Raw genomic sequence first — 16,619 nt, 5'->3', positions numbered from 1 at the left:
ATCACACTGGCCAAGGACACACTTTGCACGTAGAGTGCCTCGGCTTTAATTCCCAGCATCTTCAATTAAAATGATCAAATTGGCAGAAGATGGGAAAGATTAGAAACATCACTAGAAATATGTACTTAAGCTTGTACGTTGGCTTGGCTTTTAACACCGAGTAAGAACTCCTATGGAGCCATGGCCTGAGGGGAAATGAACTACTAACCCTTTCCTCCCTTTACTTCGGTAATATCCCCAAGCCAAACCCTTTGAATACTTCCCTTAGAAATGAATAGGCACCACTGCCTAGAGGAAAGCAAAATGCAATTTTCAGGAACAACAATATTCCACAAAGATAAGATCCCCCATCAGCATTGGATGATTTCCCACGCTAGAAAATATTTCCTATGAATATACATTTTATAGCCCAGCATTTTTTGTTTATATTAACAATAAAAAGGAGCCCTTTAGGATTTTACTCCACTAATCGTTGCTGACTATATGGGGTGGTGGTCATCTCCTTTTCATGGCCATTGGGCCAGCAGTGTTCGAAGGTATTTCTGCAGTCATGTGCCCAGCATGACATCATGGAATGCGGTTCCCTTCCAACTGAAGGGGTACCTATTTATCTACTCACATTTGCATCCTTTTAAACTGCTAGGTGGGCAGGATCTGAGGCAGGGACAGGAGCTCACCTTGTAGCATGGCTCTCTTGAACCTGGGTTGCCGGCTTTCCACCTGACAAGCCCAGTGTCTTAACAACTGAGATACTGCACCACCCCATTACTAATAACAATAGTAATAAAACAAAAATAAAAATGTATATCTATTGCATTATTTCAGGTAATCAATAATCTATAACTATTAGTGAAGATATCTAATAGTACAGTGGACCAAAATAGTTCTCATTTTATAATCCGTTTTCACTGCCTATTTTTGCTAATTACATTGCTTATTAACTGAATATAGCCATCCCATTTACAGCTAAGCAATCTAAACAATTGGAAAGGAAGCAATGCACACCACCTACAATTATAGCCTTGCAGAAACCTATGGGAACAGCATCTGATGAATCATTTATAAGGAACACATGCCTCATAATTTATTTCAATATACATGACGCTTCTGCCTAAAATTGGAAAATGGTTCATAATTAATTGACAAATTACTTGTGAAACATCAGGGATACCTGCCCATTTCAGAGTCATAGTCAGCATTCCAAAGCAATAAAGCCATGTGTTAACGTTCTGGGAAACACCTTGAGGTCCCTTTGGTCCTCAATTACAATTAGACAGAAGCCTAGTTAAGAGATAAAATTCACGCCGATAACCATTTGCAATGGAAATCAGTTAATCAGATCAACTACTTTCAAAAAGGGTATTAGGAGCTGATGAGTGTCCATCTAGATCTAATATGCATAGTGGTTAAAAAGGATGCACGGCTTTCATTTCTGATCTTCACAGAGCCCTTCAAGATGGGTGTTTCTCTTTCAAATGAGGTGACTTGGAACGATATGTACAACTCATCTTGGTACCAATCCACACTGTTGGGTTCCATAATAAATACAAAACAGAGATAAGGATAAATATCTGGCTTTTCCTAGAATAGATTATCTCATTTGTCATACTATTGACTAACATTGTGGTATCCAATGAGGAAGACACAATGATTCTTTAAATATGAGTAACTGGTTTCTTGTATTGTCAGACAATTTGCCATCATTTTTTGTAGCAATGAGACAGACTTATAGTTAATTTAAAGTCACCTTTAAAGCCCTTCATGGCTTGAGACCAGATTATCTCTCACTTGCCTAGAGTGGGGAGGCAAGAAATGTTGCAGGTTCCATCCCCTAAAGAGGTACATCGAGCAGGACCCAGAAGAACGGCCTTTTACGTGGTGGCTGCAGGGAACATCATCCCTGCAGAAATTAGACTGGCCCCCATTTTGACACTATTCTGTAAGGCCCTGAAGACTTGGTTTTGCCAATGAGCCTAGGGAACTCAGAGTGGGATGGAGCCCATAAAGTGGCTCATTTGACTGTGTGTTGTCACCAGAGGGAGGGGGTTATTTGTTTTTTGTTTTTTTAATTTTTATACTGGGTTTTTACTCTTTATAAGTTTGTAGAGATGCACACTCAGGATCCAAGTCCAAATCAAACGATGTTCAACAAACTGTTTTTATATCACAAAAACCACATATACAAATCAGAATTTCTTGACATCTCATCACTTGTTTCTGATTCATTGAAGACATGCACAGTTTAGGCTAGTACGTGGGATGTACTTAATTAGCTAAGCTCTCCACTTCTGGGTGTGTTTTTTAACATGCTAACAATGGAACTTTTCGCCTCCACACCTTTGCTTGGACATTCATGAGCACAGCTTAAGCTAAATGCCACATTGTCTTTCCTTATTCCTTGCAAAATTCTTCAGCACATTATAAAGCCACCATCTGCCAGACAGATTAACATTTCCTATAACTGAAGTGTTTGTGGTTAGCTTCTTTAGCTTCTTCTGATAAGTGTCAAAGTAAGTGCCAGCTAACTGCTGAGTCTAACAATGGCTATATCAAGCAAAAGCATAGATAAAGTGATTAAGATGGAGTAGTTTGGTTGAAGCTAATTCATGGCTCACTTGCAAAAGCTCCTTAACAAGTTGCTAATAAGTTAATAGGCCAGGCCCTCAGGCTCTCAACTCCATACAGACTTGTCATTAAATTAACAAAATGAAGCTTAACTCCAAGAGCCTCAAAATCCATTGTAATCATTTTGCCTCACCTGCAAAAATAACCACATTGAAACTCAAATACTTTGGCCACCTAATGAGAAGGAAGGACTCACTGGAGAAGGGCCTAATGCTGGGAAAGATTGAGGGCAATAGAAGAAGGGGATGACAGAGAATGAGATGGCTGGATGGAATCACTGAAGCAGTAGGTGTGAACTTAAATGAACTCCAGACGATGGTGGAGGACAGGAAGACCTGGAGGAGCGTTGTCCATGGGGTCGCGATGGGTCGGACACGACTTCGCAATTAACAACAACAACAAGAGGGGAACAGTATACTGCCTATCAGGAGAGGTCCTTTAAGCTCTGAGATCACTAGGCTTTTCCTTATTCTTGAACCATTTTAGAGGTGCACAGACCATGAGGCCTAAAACATCTATTAAAATGCAGGACACCACATTTCAAGCATGAAACAGCTGTTTTAAGTGCAAAAAAAAAGGTTATCTTCCGTGCTTGAATGACTTCCAAATACTTGAGGTTTGAACTGAAACATTTTACATACTGTGACCCTCCATATTCCTTTTATTTTTCTCAAAAAGATGGAGTCAGGAAGCAGAATTGCCGCAAACTCATTGATATTCCATGCTTTCAATAGTGATGGGTAAATTGGTAAAATCAGCCAACAAAATTATCCAGGAGTAATTTCTTATAGATTGATTTTTAGTGGAAGCATCAACATACAAGCAAATATTTCCAAGCATGCTCATAAATTCCCTTATGAATATAGAACAGGAAAAAAATTATAGCGCTGCATGTTGGATTGCAACTTCCATCACCCCAGATTGCTTTAATGTGAGTGAGAGTGATGGGTCCAACAATAACTAAAAGTAACAGTTGTCCAGCAATATTTGGAAGCAAGAAATTCATTGTTCCTGTTTCACTGTCTAAGAAAAACATGAAAAAATATTAATCTCATTATACATGACTGCCATCAAGAATCTTGAACATATTTAGCTTTCAATGAGGTTTTCCTTTTCCACTACTAAGAAAAAAAGACATTATTTGCCATTCTTTAAATTTACTACAATAGTATAAATGATACAAATTTGCTGTGGAATACCTGTTCTTGAAAAAGGGCTATCTTAATGTCCTAATACAGATTTATTCAGATCAACCAATATTGGAATAATATTATATTGCAATCTTATTATTAAATTACAAGTTAGTTAGTTTAATGTTTGTTCAAGATATGATAGGATAATGTAAAATAAAATAAATATACATAAAACTAAACCCTGCTGAAGATAATATAAGCTTCTGGAAATCTTGTTTCACTAATTTATAGAGTTTTCTGAAAGTGTGATCAAACATGCAGGCATAGGAAATTTAACATAAATTGCAATTTACAGTTTCAAAAGATCATTGCCAAAACCCCTCACTGGAAATAAATAAGCAAATGCAACAGCATGGGATAAGAAGATATGCTCTTGTGAACGGATAGTTAGTTAAAGAACAGGAAGTAAAAAATAGGAACAGATGAACAATTTTACTCAGGAAAGACATGAAAATGTTGTCCTTCTGTATGACGGGTTTTAATCTGTCTATAAATAATCAGGAATGACTAGTAAGCTGGGCACATTTGCAGGTAATGCCAAATCTTTCAAGGTATTAAAATAAGAAGAGATTTTCTAAAGTCTAGATCTCTCCAAAGTAGGCAAATGGGGTTCAGAATGACAAATGCTCTTCTACACAATGCTGGTCCAAAAACTATACATCAAAATTCACATATATTGTACTTTAATGGGATCCGAATTGGCAGAAATTAATTGGGGAAAGGGTCTTGAAGTCATCATGGATAGCTCAAAAAAAAATTCAATCCTTATGTTTGGCCACTATAAAAAGATAACTCCCATGCTACAATCATTAATAAAAATGGCAATTAAAACAACCAATATTATGTTGTAGAAATCAATGATGCCACTTTAATTGAAATACTGTGTTCATTCTTGGCTACCACGCTTCAAACATTGTATTGTACACTTGGAAAAGCAGCAAAAATGTGCAACCAAAATTATGTGGAAGCTAGAATAGATATTGCATGAAAAAAGACCACAGTGTCTTTTTAGCTTTAGTCTTAAAACAGATAGAGAGTTGATAAAGATATAAAAATGTATGCCCAGAATGGGAAATGTAGCTATAGAGTCCTTCACTTTCTTTCATAATATTAGAACGCAATCACTGAAACTAAGTAGAGATTCCAGATGGATAAAAGAAAGCAATTCTTTACAGAACAGATAGTTACATGGGACGATTTTCTATCATCAGATATGATAACAGCTTCCAGTTTGGATGCTTTTAAACAGAGGACCAGACAAATTTATCAAAGATTGGGCTATCAGTCACAATTATCTTGATCGCTCTTTTGGTTCTTTGGTTTCACAGTTGCCATGCCTTGAAAATGGAGTGGACTGGACTGCTCTGTCAAATTCTTATATTTTTATGTACATGATTGGTTTAAAATGTGTGATATTTATCATTGGTTCAGGAAAAGGGAACTGAGCTATAGATAACTTACCACATCAATTATCTGCAGCAATGAAAGCTGAAGTTCTACTACAAGAGGTTGTGAGTCATTCACAACAGGCCGTTCCAATCGATTATAATTTTTCAGTAGTTCTCGATACAGCCGTCTTTGGTTTTCACCTTGCTGGGAGACTAGAAAAAGAAGAAAAAGATCTACTTTAGGCAATTATTCTCTCTCTTTTTAAGATTCTCCTTTCTCATTCTATTAGAAATTTGATTGCCTGAGTTGCTTTCTTCTGATGAAAGTCTCCAGATCAATGGTATGTTCCTTGTACAAAATACCTCTGATTCAATATCTAGAATCTCAAGACAAGACTTGAAGACTGTTCACTGTGGACAGTCACTGAGCTAAATGGAACAATATTCTGACTTATCATCAAGTCAGATTCTTATGTTGTTAACTTCTTATACACTGACCTGGTCTCCTTAGTTGGTAGGGTAGAAAATTAATAAGCAATTAATTTTTATTCTTTTAAAAAAATCATCTAAACATTCCTATCTTAATTCTTGAAAACCCCTCTCTATTTGTGATGTTTCTGGATTAAAACAAAAAAAAGTTATACATCCTAAAATAATTTCTGTTTTCCTAGACATTCATTAGCTTAAACCACACAATGCATACTCAGCTAGAGGAAAGACCTACATGGTACTTTTTTTGCTCCTGAACAAATAAAGATATTATTATATTTTATTAATGTCTAATATAATTTAACAATTGCAAATTAATGAGGCATTTTCTACTAAGCTGTATTTTAATAAAAACTTTTTCCTGGGAATGAAAAATAAGGCTAATGTTCTTCCCATTAGTGTAGCTTGCATCAATTTGGATTCCTTTGGTATCTCTTGCTGTAACTCACAGAAGATGTCATTCATTCACTCTCATGAGAGAAATAACTATTACTCTACCTATCATTTTTAGCATAACAAATAGACTTTGTATCCATATGTTTGTATGCAGTTTTTTAAAAAAAATTATGCAAATGCTTATGCAAGCAAATCTCCTGGGTTCCTAGCAAATCACCCAAGCAGCTGTGAGTGTTGTGCATGGTTGGTTTATCTAATAAAGCTCTATGTTGTTTCCTTTGTGTTTGCCCCAGGACAAAAATAAATGTAGAAGTAATCATAACAAAAGTCCACATAAAAGTAGGAAGGAAGCTATTGTAAAATCAGAAATGTAAAGATATAATGCACACATACTCACATATAGATGCATATCAACAGCTATGGCAGAGAAAGAAACTAAATCCATGCTATGTAGTTCATAGGCAAAAAGTTAAGATTAAACAGCTCCAATAGGTAGATTTCATTCAATTATAGGTAATCCTCGCTTAACATCCATTGTTCAGTGACCATTTGAAGTTATGACAGTACCGAACAAAGGGACTTATGTTTGTAGTTCTGACTGTTGCAGCACTTCCACAGTTACATGAACAAAATTCAGGCCCACCTGGGGCCACCCAAATTTATGACTACCTTTTGGCTGCCCTCCCACCCATTGCTGTTAGCTGCCCTATTGCCTGGTCCTACCCATCAGCGCCATACTCACACCATTACTGTACCAGCTGAGGCCTTTTTTCATGTCTTCTCCTTTCTCACTGGTGCATTCAGGCCTTCTCTTCCCCCCCCCCCCCGCTTTCACAAAAGAAGCCCAGCACATGAAAGAAGATCCTAGCTGTACCAGTGCAAAAGAAGCCTGGCATGTAAAAGAGCAGCTAAGCTATGCCAGCGCAAAAAAGGACCTTTCCAGCCAGGTCATTTTGCGCTAGTATAGTTGGGGCCTTCTTTCACATGCCAAGCCCTGGAAAGGGCATGACCGGAGACCCTGACTGGCATGTGAACAAAGGTCCTGGCTAGTGCATAAACAGAGGCCCTACCAGCACACAAGAGAAGTCCCAGCTGCACCAACATGAAATACGATGATATGAAAAGAAGACACAGCCAGTACAATACGCCGTGTGATGCAGTAGGCATAGCACCAGCTGACCAGGGCTAGATGGTGGGGGCAGCTGGTGGCAGTGAGTAGGCATGTGGCCAAAAGGGCAGGGGTACAGGGAGATAGGGAAGTGAGGGGGGTTCAAGAGGAGGCAGTTCCTCACCTTATTGAGGCCTAGGGCTGGAATGGACCAAGCGGGGTATGGCTTGAACTGGGATAGATCCTCACCAAATAACTGGTAGGATTTGGTTAATAACAGCAATGGTCATTGACAGGATTGCTATCGCTAAGCAATGTGATCACATGACATTGCACTTTATAACTGCATTGCTTAGTGACAGAAACTCTGTCCCGAATTACCATTGTTAACCGAGAACTATCTATAGGAATGAATGAATAAATAAATGATCTGAAATCTGGGCCACTTGTGCAAAAGAATTATCAAGACTTGAAAGAAATATCCCATGATTTTCATTAGTTCAAATGTTTAATGTTTTATTTTTTAAAAAAGTCATGTGGAATAAGGAATAATTATTGGAAAACAATTGCCTATTTCTTCCACATAAATATGCATAGTATCACGATGTCATAATGCAACAATCCATATGCGGAAACTGTTCTCTGATACTTTCCTCTGAAGTAGCCTCATTCATACATACTTGATACCCCAATGAACAAGTTATGAACCATGGCAAGTTACAAGCCAAAGTAGCGTTACTAAAATGCAGGGTATGTTATTCTTTTGGCAGATTCAGGTAGCTGCCAGGTATGCAGCTTACTTGATGCATTTTGCAGTTCCAAGAATGTAAAACTTACTACCGCCGTATGTCACTTATTCCCCACAGATATAAATATGTCCCATCTGCTCTTCTTTGCTATTGTGAGCATTGTGACATTTGTCTACAGCTGCAAGCGTGTGATAAATATCCTTAGATGTAAATATTTTTTTAACTATACTGTAAACAAAAAAGGGCAAAGTATGAATAAATTATGGGTACTGTTTCTCCATATCTCTCCATAGGGTTTTTCTTTGTATTTTAATATTTTTCATCTTAAATTACATCTGACTTGCCTCTGGATTACACAGGTAGGTGGTCTCTTTTGAATTGAGCTAAATTCCTGATGACTTTAAAAGATGGATTCCATGTTGTTTTCTTGGCAGCAGATGGAAACACTGTGTCATTAACTTTTTCTAGGATGATTTTCAATTTCCCCTGTGAATCTGCCCTACAGTTGTGTTATTCTCCCATCCAAATACATGCCAAACCCAGCCTTGCTTAACTTCTGAGACCAATTGATGCTAAATTAATCTATTTTCATCCAAACCTGTCACTTGGTTTACTCTAGACTTCAGATCTCAGAATTAGTTAGTTGGGGGGGCATCCAAATTGAATAAATTAATAAATGAATATTTTTATAATGAGAAACACAAATAGCCTACTGTATCACATAACATCAAAATTTTATCATAGGGTACCTGAGATGGGTGAGAGGGATGTTGTCCTCAATTGCCATTGTATAAATACCCATAATTATTCTTGACTGTTTCATTTTTAACACAATTAGTCATCCAACAAGTCACTGTTGAGATTTTAAACTGAATGAATGAATGGTGATAGGAAAACTGACCCAGCTGAGATCATTTAAATACTTTAAGAAAGGACAATAATGAGAAATTTTTAAAACAATTAAATGTCTGTCTATCATAAAGAATGTTAAATGTATACTCACCAAATCTATACAAATTTCCTATCTCTTACACACACCTGTATATTTTTCTATATGTAATTGTTCTGTTTTCTCTCCCTCTTCCCCATAAAATATATGAAATTTTCAAATTTACAGTATTATCACCCTGTTCGATAGTGTGTGTGTGTGTGTGTGTGTGTGTGTGTGTGTGTGTGTGTGAATTTGCATAGGCAGCTGCCGAAAGAGGGGGGGGGGGGGAATGTTGGAAGCTTCCCTTAGGACTATTCCTTGTTTTATCCACTTCCTGCCTGCCCCAATCATTCTGACTCACTACAGGTAAACTCTATCAACCCCAGCAAGACTAAAAAACAGACATCTTGCAAATCTAAGCTACTTTTATTAGAACAGCTGCAGAATCTTGCAAGTCAGAATGTGCTTCTTTTTCTTCCTGTTTTATCTTCACGAGAATGCCGGGGAGAGTGCTTTCTAAGGCATTTCCCCAAATTATTTTCTTGGCCTAGGCTCATGTTCCATTTACTTTGGTAACAGATCTTCCTTGTGTCCATCAATGCCATCTATCCACTGCAGACTCCTTGTAGGCCAGTCAGATCAGTTGGTGCTACTTATATTCTTATTGTTTCCACATCTCAGCCATGAAACATTAGAGCTACCACTTTTGGGCTGGTAAAGTTTGGGCATTCATTAAGTGGATGCAAAATGTTAATGCTTTTTAAAATCATTAATATTTTGCTGTCATATATGGTTCTCTGGAGTTTAGTGGTCCAGTTATGGTAGTCCTATAGGAGAGGTGACAGAGCAGACCAAGAAGGCAAACAATGTGTGTCTACTAGAGTGTGACGACAAGTGCAGGGAGAAGCTGTGAAAAGATATGGCATAATTCCAGACATCTGGAATATGTTGTATTTGACATTGTCAATGAGGACAAGTGCAGAAGTGATATACAAAAAAGTAACTTAGAAGGAAAAAACAAATACGTAAATTATAAACTAAGGGTAGAAATATTAAGGGAATATATTCATTCTACCAGTCCCGAGGTAGAATGATTTAAATAGTTGTGGTTTAAATGGAAATGTACATAGAAATCACTTTCTGATGCAGAATCAATTATTTCATTATCAATTATTTTTTTCACATAAGGTAATTCAATTTACCTTTCATGAAGACTTTCAATATACAATGAAGAGATAACCTAGCCAAGGCAAAACTTGAAATTTATTTTAAGTTCTTAAGACATGAGATGTGTAACAGTTTAGCTGGCATGTTTTGTTTTGTTTGTTTTGTTGAATCCCCTGAATGCTGAGAACTACAATTTAATGTAAAGGCTGAAAAGCTCCTGTTCAATCCCAATTGTTTCTTCACAAATTACAGAGTACCTTGAAGAAATAAAACAATTATCTAGGCTACAACCCTACATCTACTTACAGGAAATAAAATGGATGTTGTAAGACTGAACTGAGCTATAGTTCACAGAAGCTGATGTTGGAAAAGATGCTACCAAAATCCTGATTAATTGCAGTAGAAATTAGGATGTGTGTTTTTCTCAAAGTCAGCCTTAACAACAAGGAAGAAAGGGGAAAACAGAGTACCGTATATTGTAATTAGGTCTGCTACTCATCCACCTGCCTTGTAATTTACAAGCTAGCATTTTTTGAATATGTGTACATTTTTCCAGGATGTAATTCCTTAGATGTTCCCTGAAAGCTAACATCAAAGTGTGTATGTGAGTGTGAGTCTGTATGTGTTTGTGTATGGAAAGAGAATGTTATAAAACAGGTTTCAAAATATTTTTTAATTTAATTATTATTTACCGTATTTTCCGGCGTATAAGACGACTTTCTAAAGCGCGGAAATCGGCGCCGAAGTTGGGGGTCATCTTATACGCCGAATTGTCTTATACGCCGGAAATTACGGTAGTTTCCGGTGGATGACTTTCTAGGCATGGAAATCGGCACTGAAGTAGGGGGTCGTCTTATACGCCAGGTCACCTTATATGCCGGAAAATATGGTATATTTATTATTGTTGCCTAATCCAGAAGAATCTGGGTGGCTTATAATATTTATTTATTATTAAACAAATTTATGTAGCCTCTCATCTCATGAACAAGTGACTCTGGATGGCTATATAAATTATTTGAATAAATAAATTACATGGGCTAGATCCTCCTAAATCCAGGTGGGAGATTCCATAGAAGGTAATGGAGAATAAGAAAGCTAAGATCCTTTGAGACTTCCAGATCCAAACAGATAGGCAAGTACGAGCCAATCAACCAGACAAGGACCAGAAGATAGCAGTAGTGATAGATGTAGTGGTGTCAAATTAAAGCAACATCAGGAAGAAGGAGTATGAGATGCTGGAGAAGTACCAAGGCTGAGGGAGGAACTGGAGACGATGTGGAAAGTAAAAGTCAAAGTGATACGAGTGACGGTAGGACCACTCGGGGCTCTGACACCTAATCTGAGAGAGGGGCTCCAACAGACCCCAAGAACAACATCAGAGCTCTCTATTCAAAAGAGTGCAGTGCCAGGAACAACTACCTAGAATCTTCGACTCCTAGATCTCTGGTAGAGAACTCGATATTGAGGAAGCTAGATAGATGGATGGATGGATGGATGGATGGACAGATGAAGATAGATAGATAGATAGATAGATAGACAGACAGAAAGACAGACAATAGGAGATATAATGCCGAAGGAGTTGGGCAGTTCAAAAATGTGAAAAAATAAAAATAGGATTCTTAGTACAGTTACAGATCTACTCATGTTCTAATCATAAATAAAGTAAAGGCAAAATTAAGATTTTTAAAGGGTCTTTAAAAATTTCTTGCTCCCAGTTTCTTGCTGATGTTAATAAGTAGCCCAGAGAGGTTAAAGGAAACTACAAAATGGATGACTGAAATAAAAGCTAAGATCATCATCATCATCATATTCACCATCAATGAATTCAGTATAAAGGCTGCTGCCTATTTATCTGACCCATTATCATCCTCAGTCAAGCAGTATGGGGTATAAATGCATGATAAGTCAGCCAACTAAATAATTAACTAAATGACATTTTGAGCAGTGGAGCAAAAGCCTTTAATTAAAATTAAACAATACTGGACAAATGAGGAGTGATGGTTTATTAAACATCTATTTTAATTACTGTAAATCTCTGCTTTTTTCTTTTCTTTTCCATGGTCTTTGGTCATTTACATAAATAAATATAAATACAATGTACACACAGTACATGTAAGGTAACATACAGTAAATATGTTCAAATTAAAACTAATGGCTTCACAGAAATTGCTTTATGGAAATAATTTCCTCTTGCATCTGGAATCCAAGTTGTATTTAATATTGAGCATAATAGGTTTCTCCAATCCTGTGCTGAGCAGGTGTGTTGAAAAAATAATGGATTCCCTTTTATGGTTTAAGCCAGTGTTTCTCATTCTTGGTGACCTGAAGATGGGTGGACTCTAATTTCCAGAATTCCAGCAATTGGTGTCCACCCATCTTCAAGTCGCCAAGGTTGAGAAACACCGGTTTAAGCAAAAGGTGGACAGTCATCCTTCAGGGTCCTTTACTTTGAATCACTACATACCTGCATTTCCCAATCTGAGGAGTGGCCATGATGGTCTAATCAGGGTTTCCCAAGCTTTATGGTATACCTCTCTTGGGGAGGTACCGAGTGAGTCCAGGGGAGATATAAGGAACCTTTTAGTTATACAGTACATTGTTATAATAAATGTGCCTCTACTGTCATTATTCATTTGTATTCATTTGGTGTATGAATTTTTAGGGGAGGTGTTTACATTAGGATTACAGTACAGGGAGGTGTGATGGCAAAAAGTTTAGAAATCCTTGGTCTAAATTATTCTTTGCAATTCTGTTTTCTGTACTCCCACAATCTCTAGTCAGGCTGAGTCAAGCTCATGATATATTTCTCTGAACTATATTTATTCCCTGCAGAGTTCAAGTTGCAGCAACATATACTATTTCTTCACCTAGCCTGCTGCTGTGATGCCATTTTCAAATAAGCATAATAAGAAAAATTAAGCAGGAGGTTCTCCACATTTTTCCACCAATCCAAACAAAGCAAACAATTCATATATATTGCTTAGCGTCACTTTGTAGCTTTACTAGTTTAGCTTCAAGCCTTAGGCAGACATTTTTTTATGATACAGAATACATATTTACTTTCTGTACTATTGTTGATGCCACCAACATCCCTTAAACTTAATCTGCAAAGCTAGGTCAGTTTATAGATTTCTTACATCAAAAGAAAACTCATTGTGGATTCCTAGCTTCCAAGATTATAGTTGTTTATTTTCTTGCACTCATGGACTTGCTGCAAATACCTCCATCGCTGGATGTGATTGTAATGTGGCCTTTTTATTCAGATGCCCCCTAGCAGAGGGAAAGATACTGCTTTGGTAGGTAATGAGAGTTTATAAAGAAAAGAAAAGGCACAGACCAGTTTCTTGGACTCATCAGTTGATGTGACAGATTTTGCTCAAAGAAGTGTATCAAATTGGCAGAGAAACCCAGACTGATGGACCGTCTCTTCACAATGTGCTGGACTTGACTAAAATGAATAGTATTAGTCATTTATGGATCAGCATATTATAGGAACCCAGCCCAGGCTCCCATATCAAGTTATTATAGAGGTTTGGGCATTGCATGTTAAAAATACAACAGTTGGATTTGCTAGACATAGAATTGAGGCCACATGAATAGCAGCCAAACTCTGAGCTTTCAGTTTGCCTAGATTAATGTTTTTGAGACATGTGATATTTTCACAATTTAAATTTGCACTCCAATACTGAACCACTTTGAGTAGCAAAATCATCTTTAAAACACCTCCACTGACATTAAAATTTGGAACTAGTCTTCTAATTCTACCCCTGTAATTACATCTCTCTGGGTGGGGAGAATACCATATTCTTCTAGTTGTCATTGTATCTCTATGGGCCAGAGGTACACCATACTCTTCTAGCTATATACCACACACCTAGAAGAGTATTTCACCTGTCCTAAGGTTTTATGAAGTTCTGCCAACAGGTATGAGTCTCCACTCAACCACTCAATCCAATTGTGTAGGGTTGCCATTTTGAAGATAAAATTTGGGTGATAAATTTAATATACCTTATTTGGCCTGCCCATCTCAAGTTCCCCAGTTGGAACCTTTCATATTTTCCCAGCTCTATGAACACAGATTGTGTAATAATTGTTGTTGTTGTTGTTGTTAATTGCGAAGTCGTGTCCGACCCATCGCGACCCCATGGACAACGTTCCTCCAGGTCTTCCTGTCCTCTACCATCTTCTGGATTCCATTTAAGTTCACACCTACTGCTTCAGTGACTCCATCCAGCCATCTCATTCTCTGTCGTCCCCTTCTTCTATTGCCCTCAATTTTTCCCAGCATTAGGCCCTTCTCCAGTGAGTCCTTCCTTCTCATTAGGTGGCCAAAGTATTTGAGCTTCAACCTCAGGATCTGGCCTTCCAAAGAGCAGTCGGGGTTGATCTCTTCTAGGACTGACCGGTTTGAACGCCTTGCAGTCCAAGGGACTCGCAGGAGTCTTCTCCAGCACCATAGTTCAAAGGTGTGTAATAATGCTATACTGTAAAGCACTCAATTATAGCAAGGGATGAATGCGGAACTACAGAGGAATGAAAATTTGACTGTGCACACCTCAGCTAGTTAGCTGACCATATTTCCTTTCAGATAATTATGTGAAAAACTGCAACTTTAACATGGGGTGGCACGCATTACAGTATTATCTCTGGATCACATCTTGCATTGCAAGATCTGAATAACATTAAGAATTGATCTCTTAATATTCTTGTTACTCTTTTACTGACTTGCCTTTTTTGCTTTTCATTTTAGATTACAAGTCTGGAAACAGTCTATTTTTATTGTTCTGTAAAGCATTAGGGGAGTTTTTGATGGATAATGTTTACTGAAATGCTTTAAATTAAAAAATGCATTTGCAATTTATCTCTAAATGTGTACAGAAGCAGCATGAGGTCTTCTGACTGTTCTTGGGCAGAAATATTTGCTGCTAAAAAAAAACAATCCATTGCATTCCACAATTTCTTTCTGGTTGTTGAATGACTCCTTTACAATGCACAGTAAAAATGTTGTATCTTGGAAGATATTAAGAGAAGCCCAAAACAAGTTTGGAACATAGAAAGAGCACATAAAGATCAAATGTAGAACCTGGATGTTTGCAAGGGAGGAAATGCATCGTGATATTATAATGCACATTTTGTCATCTGGATGAAATTTTGGCTTGATTCAGATGCCCCTAATGAATGAATTAAAGTCTTAGTTTTAATGTGGATGGAATCCCTTGCTTTATCCTCTTTATTTCACCAAACATTATCTCATAGTTTTTTGTCACTTTATTTTTCATGGAACAAAAACATGCCAGTAATTTAATTATTAAGTTCAGAATAAAAGTCGCATGACTTTTACAGTACTATTCTATAAACTAATGCAATGTAGGAGGAACAATTGTTGCAAAATCTTTCATTTGTTTCTTACAGCCTCTTGTGGGTGCCAAGAGATAAAATTACGACAACACTGCTCATTGCCCAAAACAAACAGATCCCTCCTGGATATATAGCAGCTCCATTAAGCAAAAGACCTTTCTCTACTGCTGAATTGGAACGCTATCTATCCGTTCTTGAGTCAGCTGTAAACTACATCAGCATATCCTCACTGATGGTCCTGGCACTCTTGCTTCAATTCCCAGACACTGACAGTCCTCTGATTTCCTTCTCACAAAAGTGAGAAAGCTTCACTTAAGATTGTCCTTGGACAGTGCTAAAATAAGGAAAGAAAGCTAATGCAAGTGAAACCTGCATCATCCCTGAGTTGAGAACAACATGAAAGCAATGATAGGCAGACACAGCAGACAATAGATGTTATCAGGTCACATATGCACTGTGGTTAGATGCAAGAATTGCGCAGAGATGACTATGATGCTAATAAGATTTCACTGCCATGACAGACTCCTCACACTAAACAACTTGGCAAAATGACGAAGATTTTTCCAATTGGACAAATTTGGGAGAATGGCCTAGTGCTTCTGTTTTGTTATACAATATCATAAACCTTTTCTATTATTACATATGTTCAGAAACATCTACACATTTAAGTGTGGAAGGGCTTTATTGTCAAGTTTCATCAATTCAAACATTTTATAAACAAAAATCATCCACACAAGTACACAAGAAGGTGAGGCAAGGTGACATGTCTGGCATAAGTTAATCAAAAGAGTACCAGACACCTATACTTGTAACAGCTGTGCAGATTCCAATACATCAATATTCCAATAAAGATTTGCTCAGATTTTCTCTTCTGTGTAATATGTAAACTCAAAGAGATTCTTTTGCATTGGGCTGTATCTTCAAACCTTGGAATATGGGAAGAAAAGCATTATAATCATTGTAAATCTTAAACGTTATACCATTTGACAATGTGTCTAAAGTCAGGGTAAACATCAGCTGCCACAAACATCCAAGAACTAGGAAGAATACACAAGTATTGCAGACATATTCCTGTCTTTTCCCTTAAGAGGTCTTCAAACATTTCATAAACAAATATCAGGGATATTCAGGGCAGGTGGTGATCAGATACAGCCAGACAGTCTGTTAAGAAAAGTGAGTTGTCTTCCTGTGTGGCACATGTCTAGGATTTGATGG

General features: G+C 37.4%; 1 protein-coding gene across 1 annotated transcript in view; it reads right to left on the bottom strand.

The window, feature by feature from the left end:
- Positions 1-16,619, bottom strand: part of LOC120311474 (neuronal acetylcholine receptor subunit alpha-7-like) — a 90,044-nt gene that overhangs the window by 58,829 nt on the left and 14,596 nt on the right. Inside the window, exon 2 of the mRNA XM_039351009.1 lies at positions 5,280-5,419. Coding sequence (XP_039206943.1) covers positions 5,280-5,419 — 140 coding nt within the window. The remainder of the gene's footprint in view (positions 1-5,279; positions 5,420-16,619) is intronic.

The sequence above is a fragment of the Crotalus tigris genome, unplaced genomic scaffold (assembly GCF_016545835.1).
Source record: "Crotalus tigris isolate CLP2741 ecotype Arizona unplaced genomic scaffold, ASM1654583v1 scf7180000018368.3068619, whole genome shotgun sequence".
NCBI classification, from domain to species: Eukaryota; Metazoa; Chordata; class Lepidosauria; order Squamata; family Viperidae; genus Crotalus; species Crotalus tigris.
The sequence above is the reverse complement of the archived record's forward strand: the minus strand, read 5'-3'. Positions and strand labels throughout refer to the sequence as shown.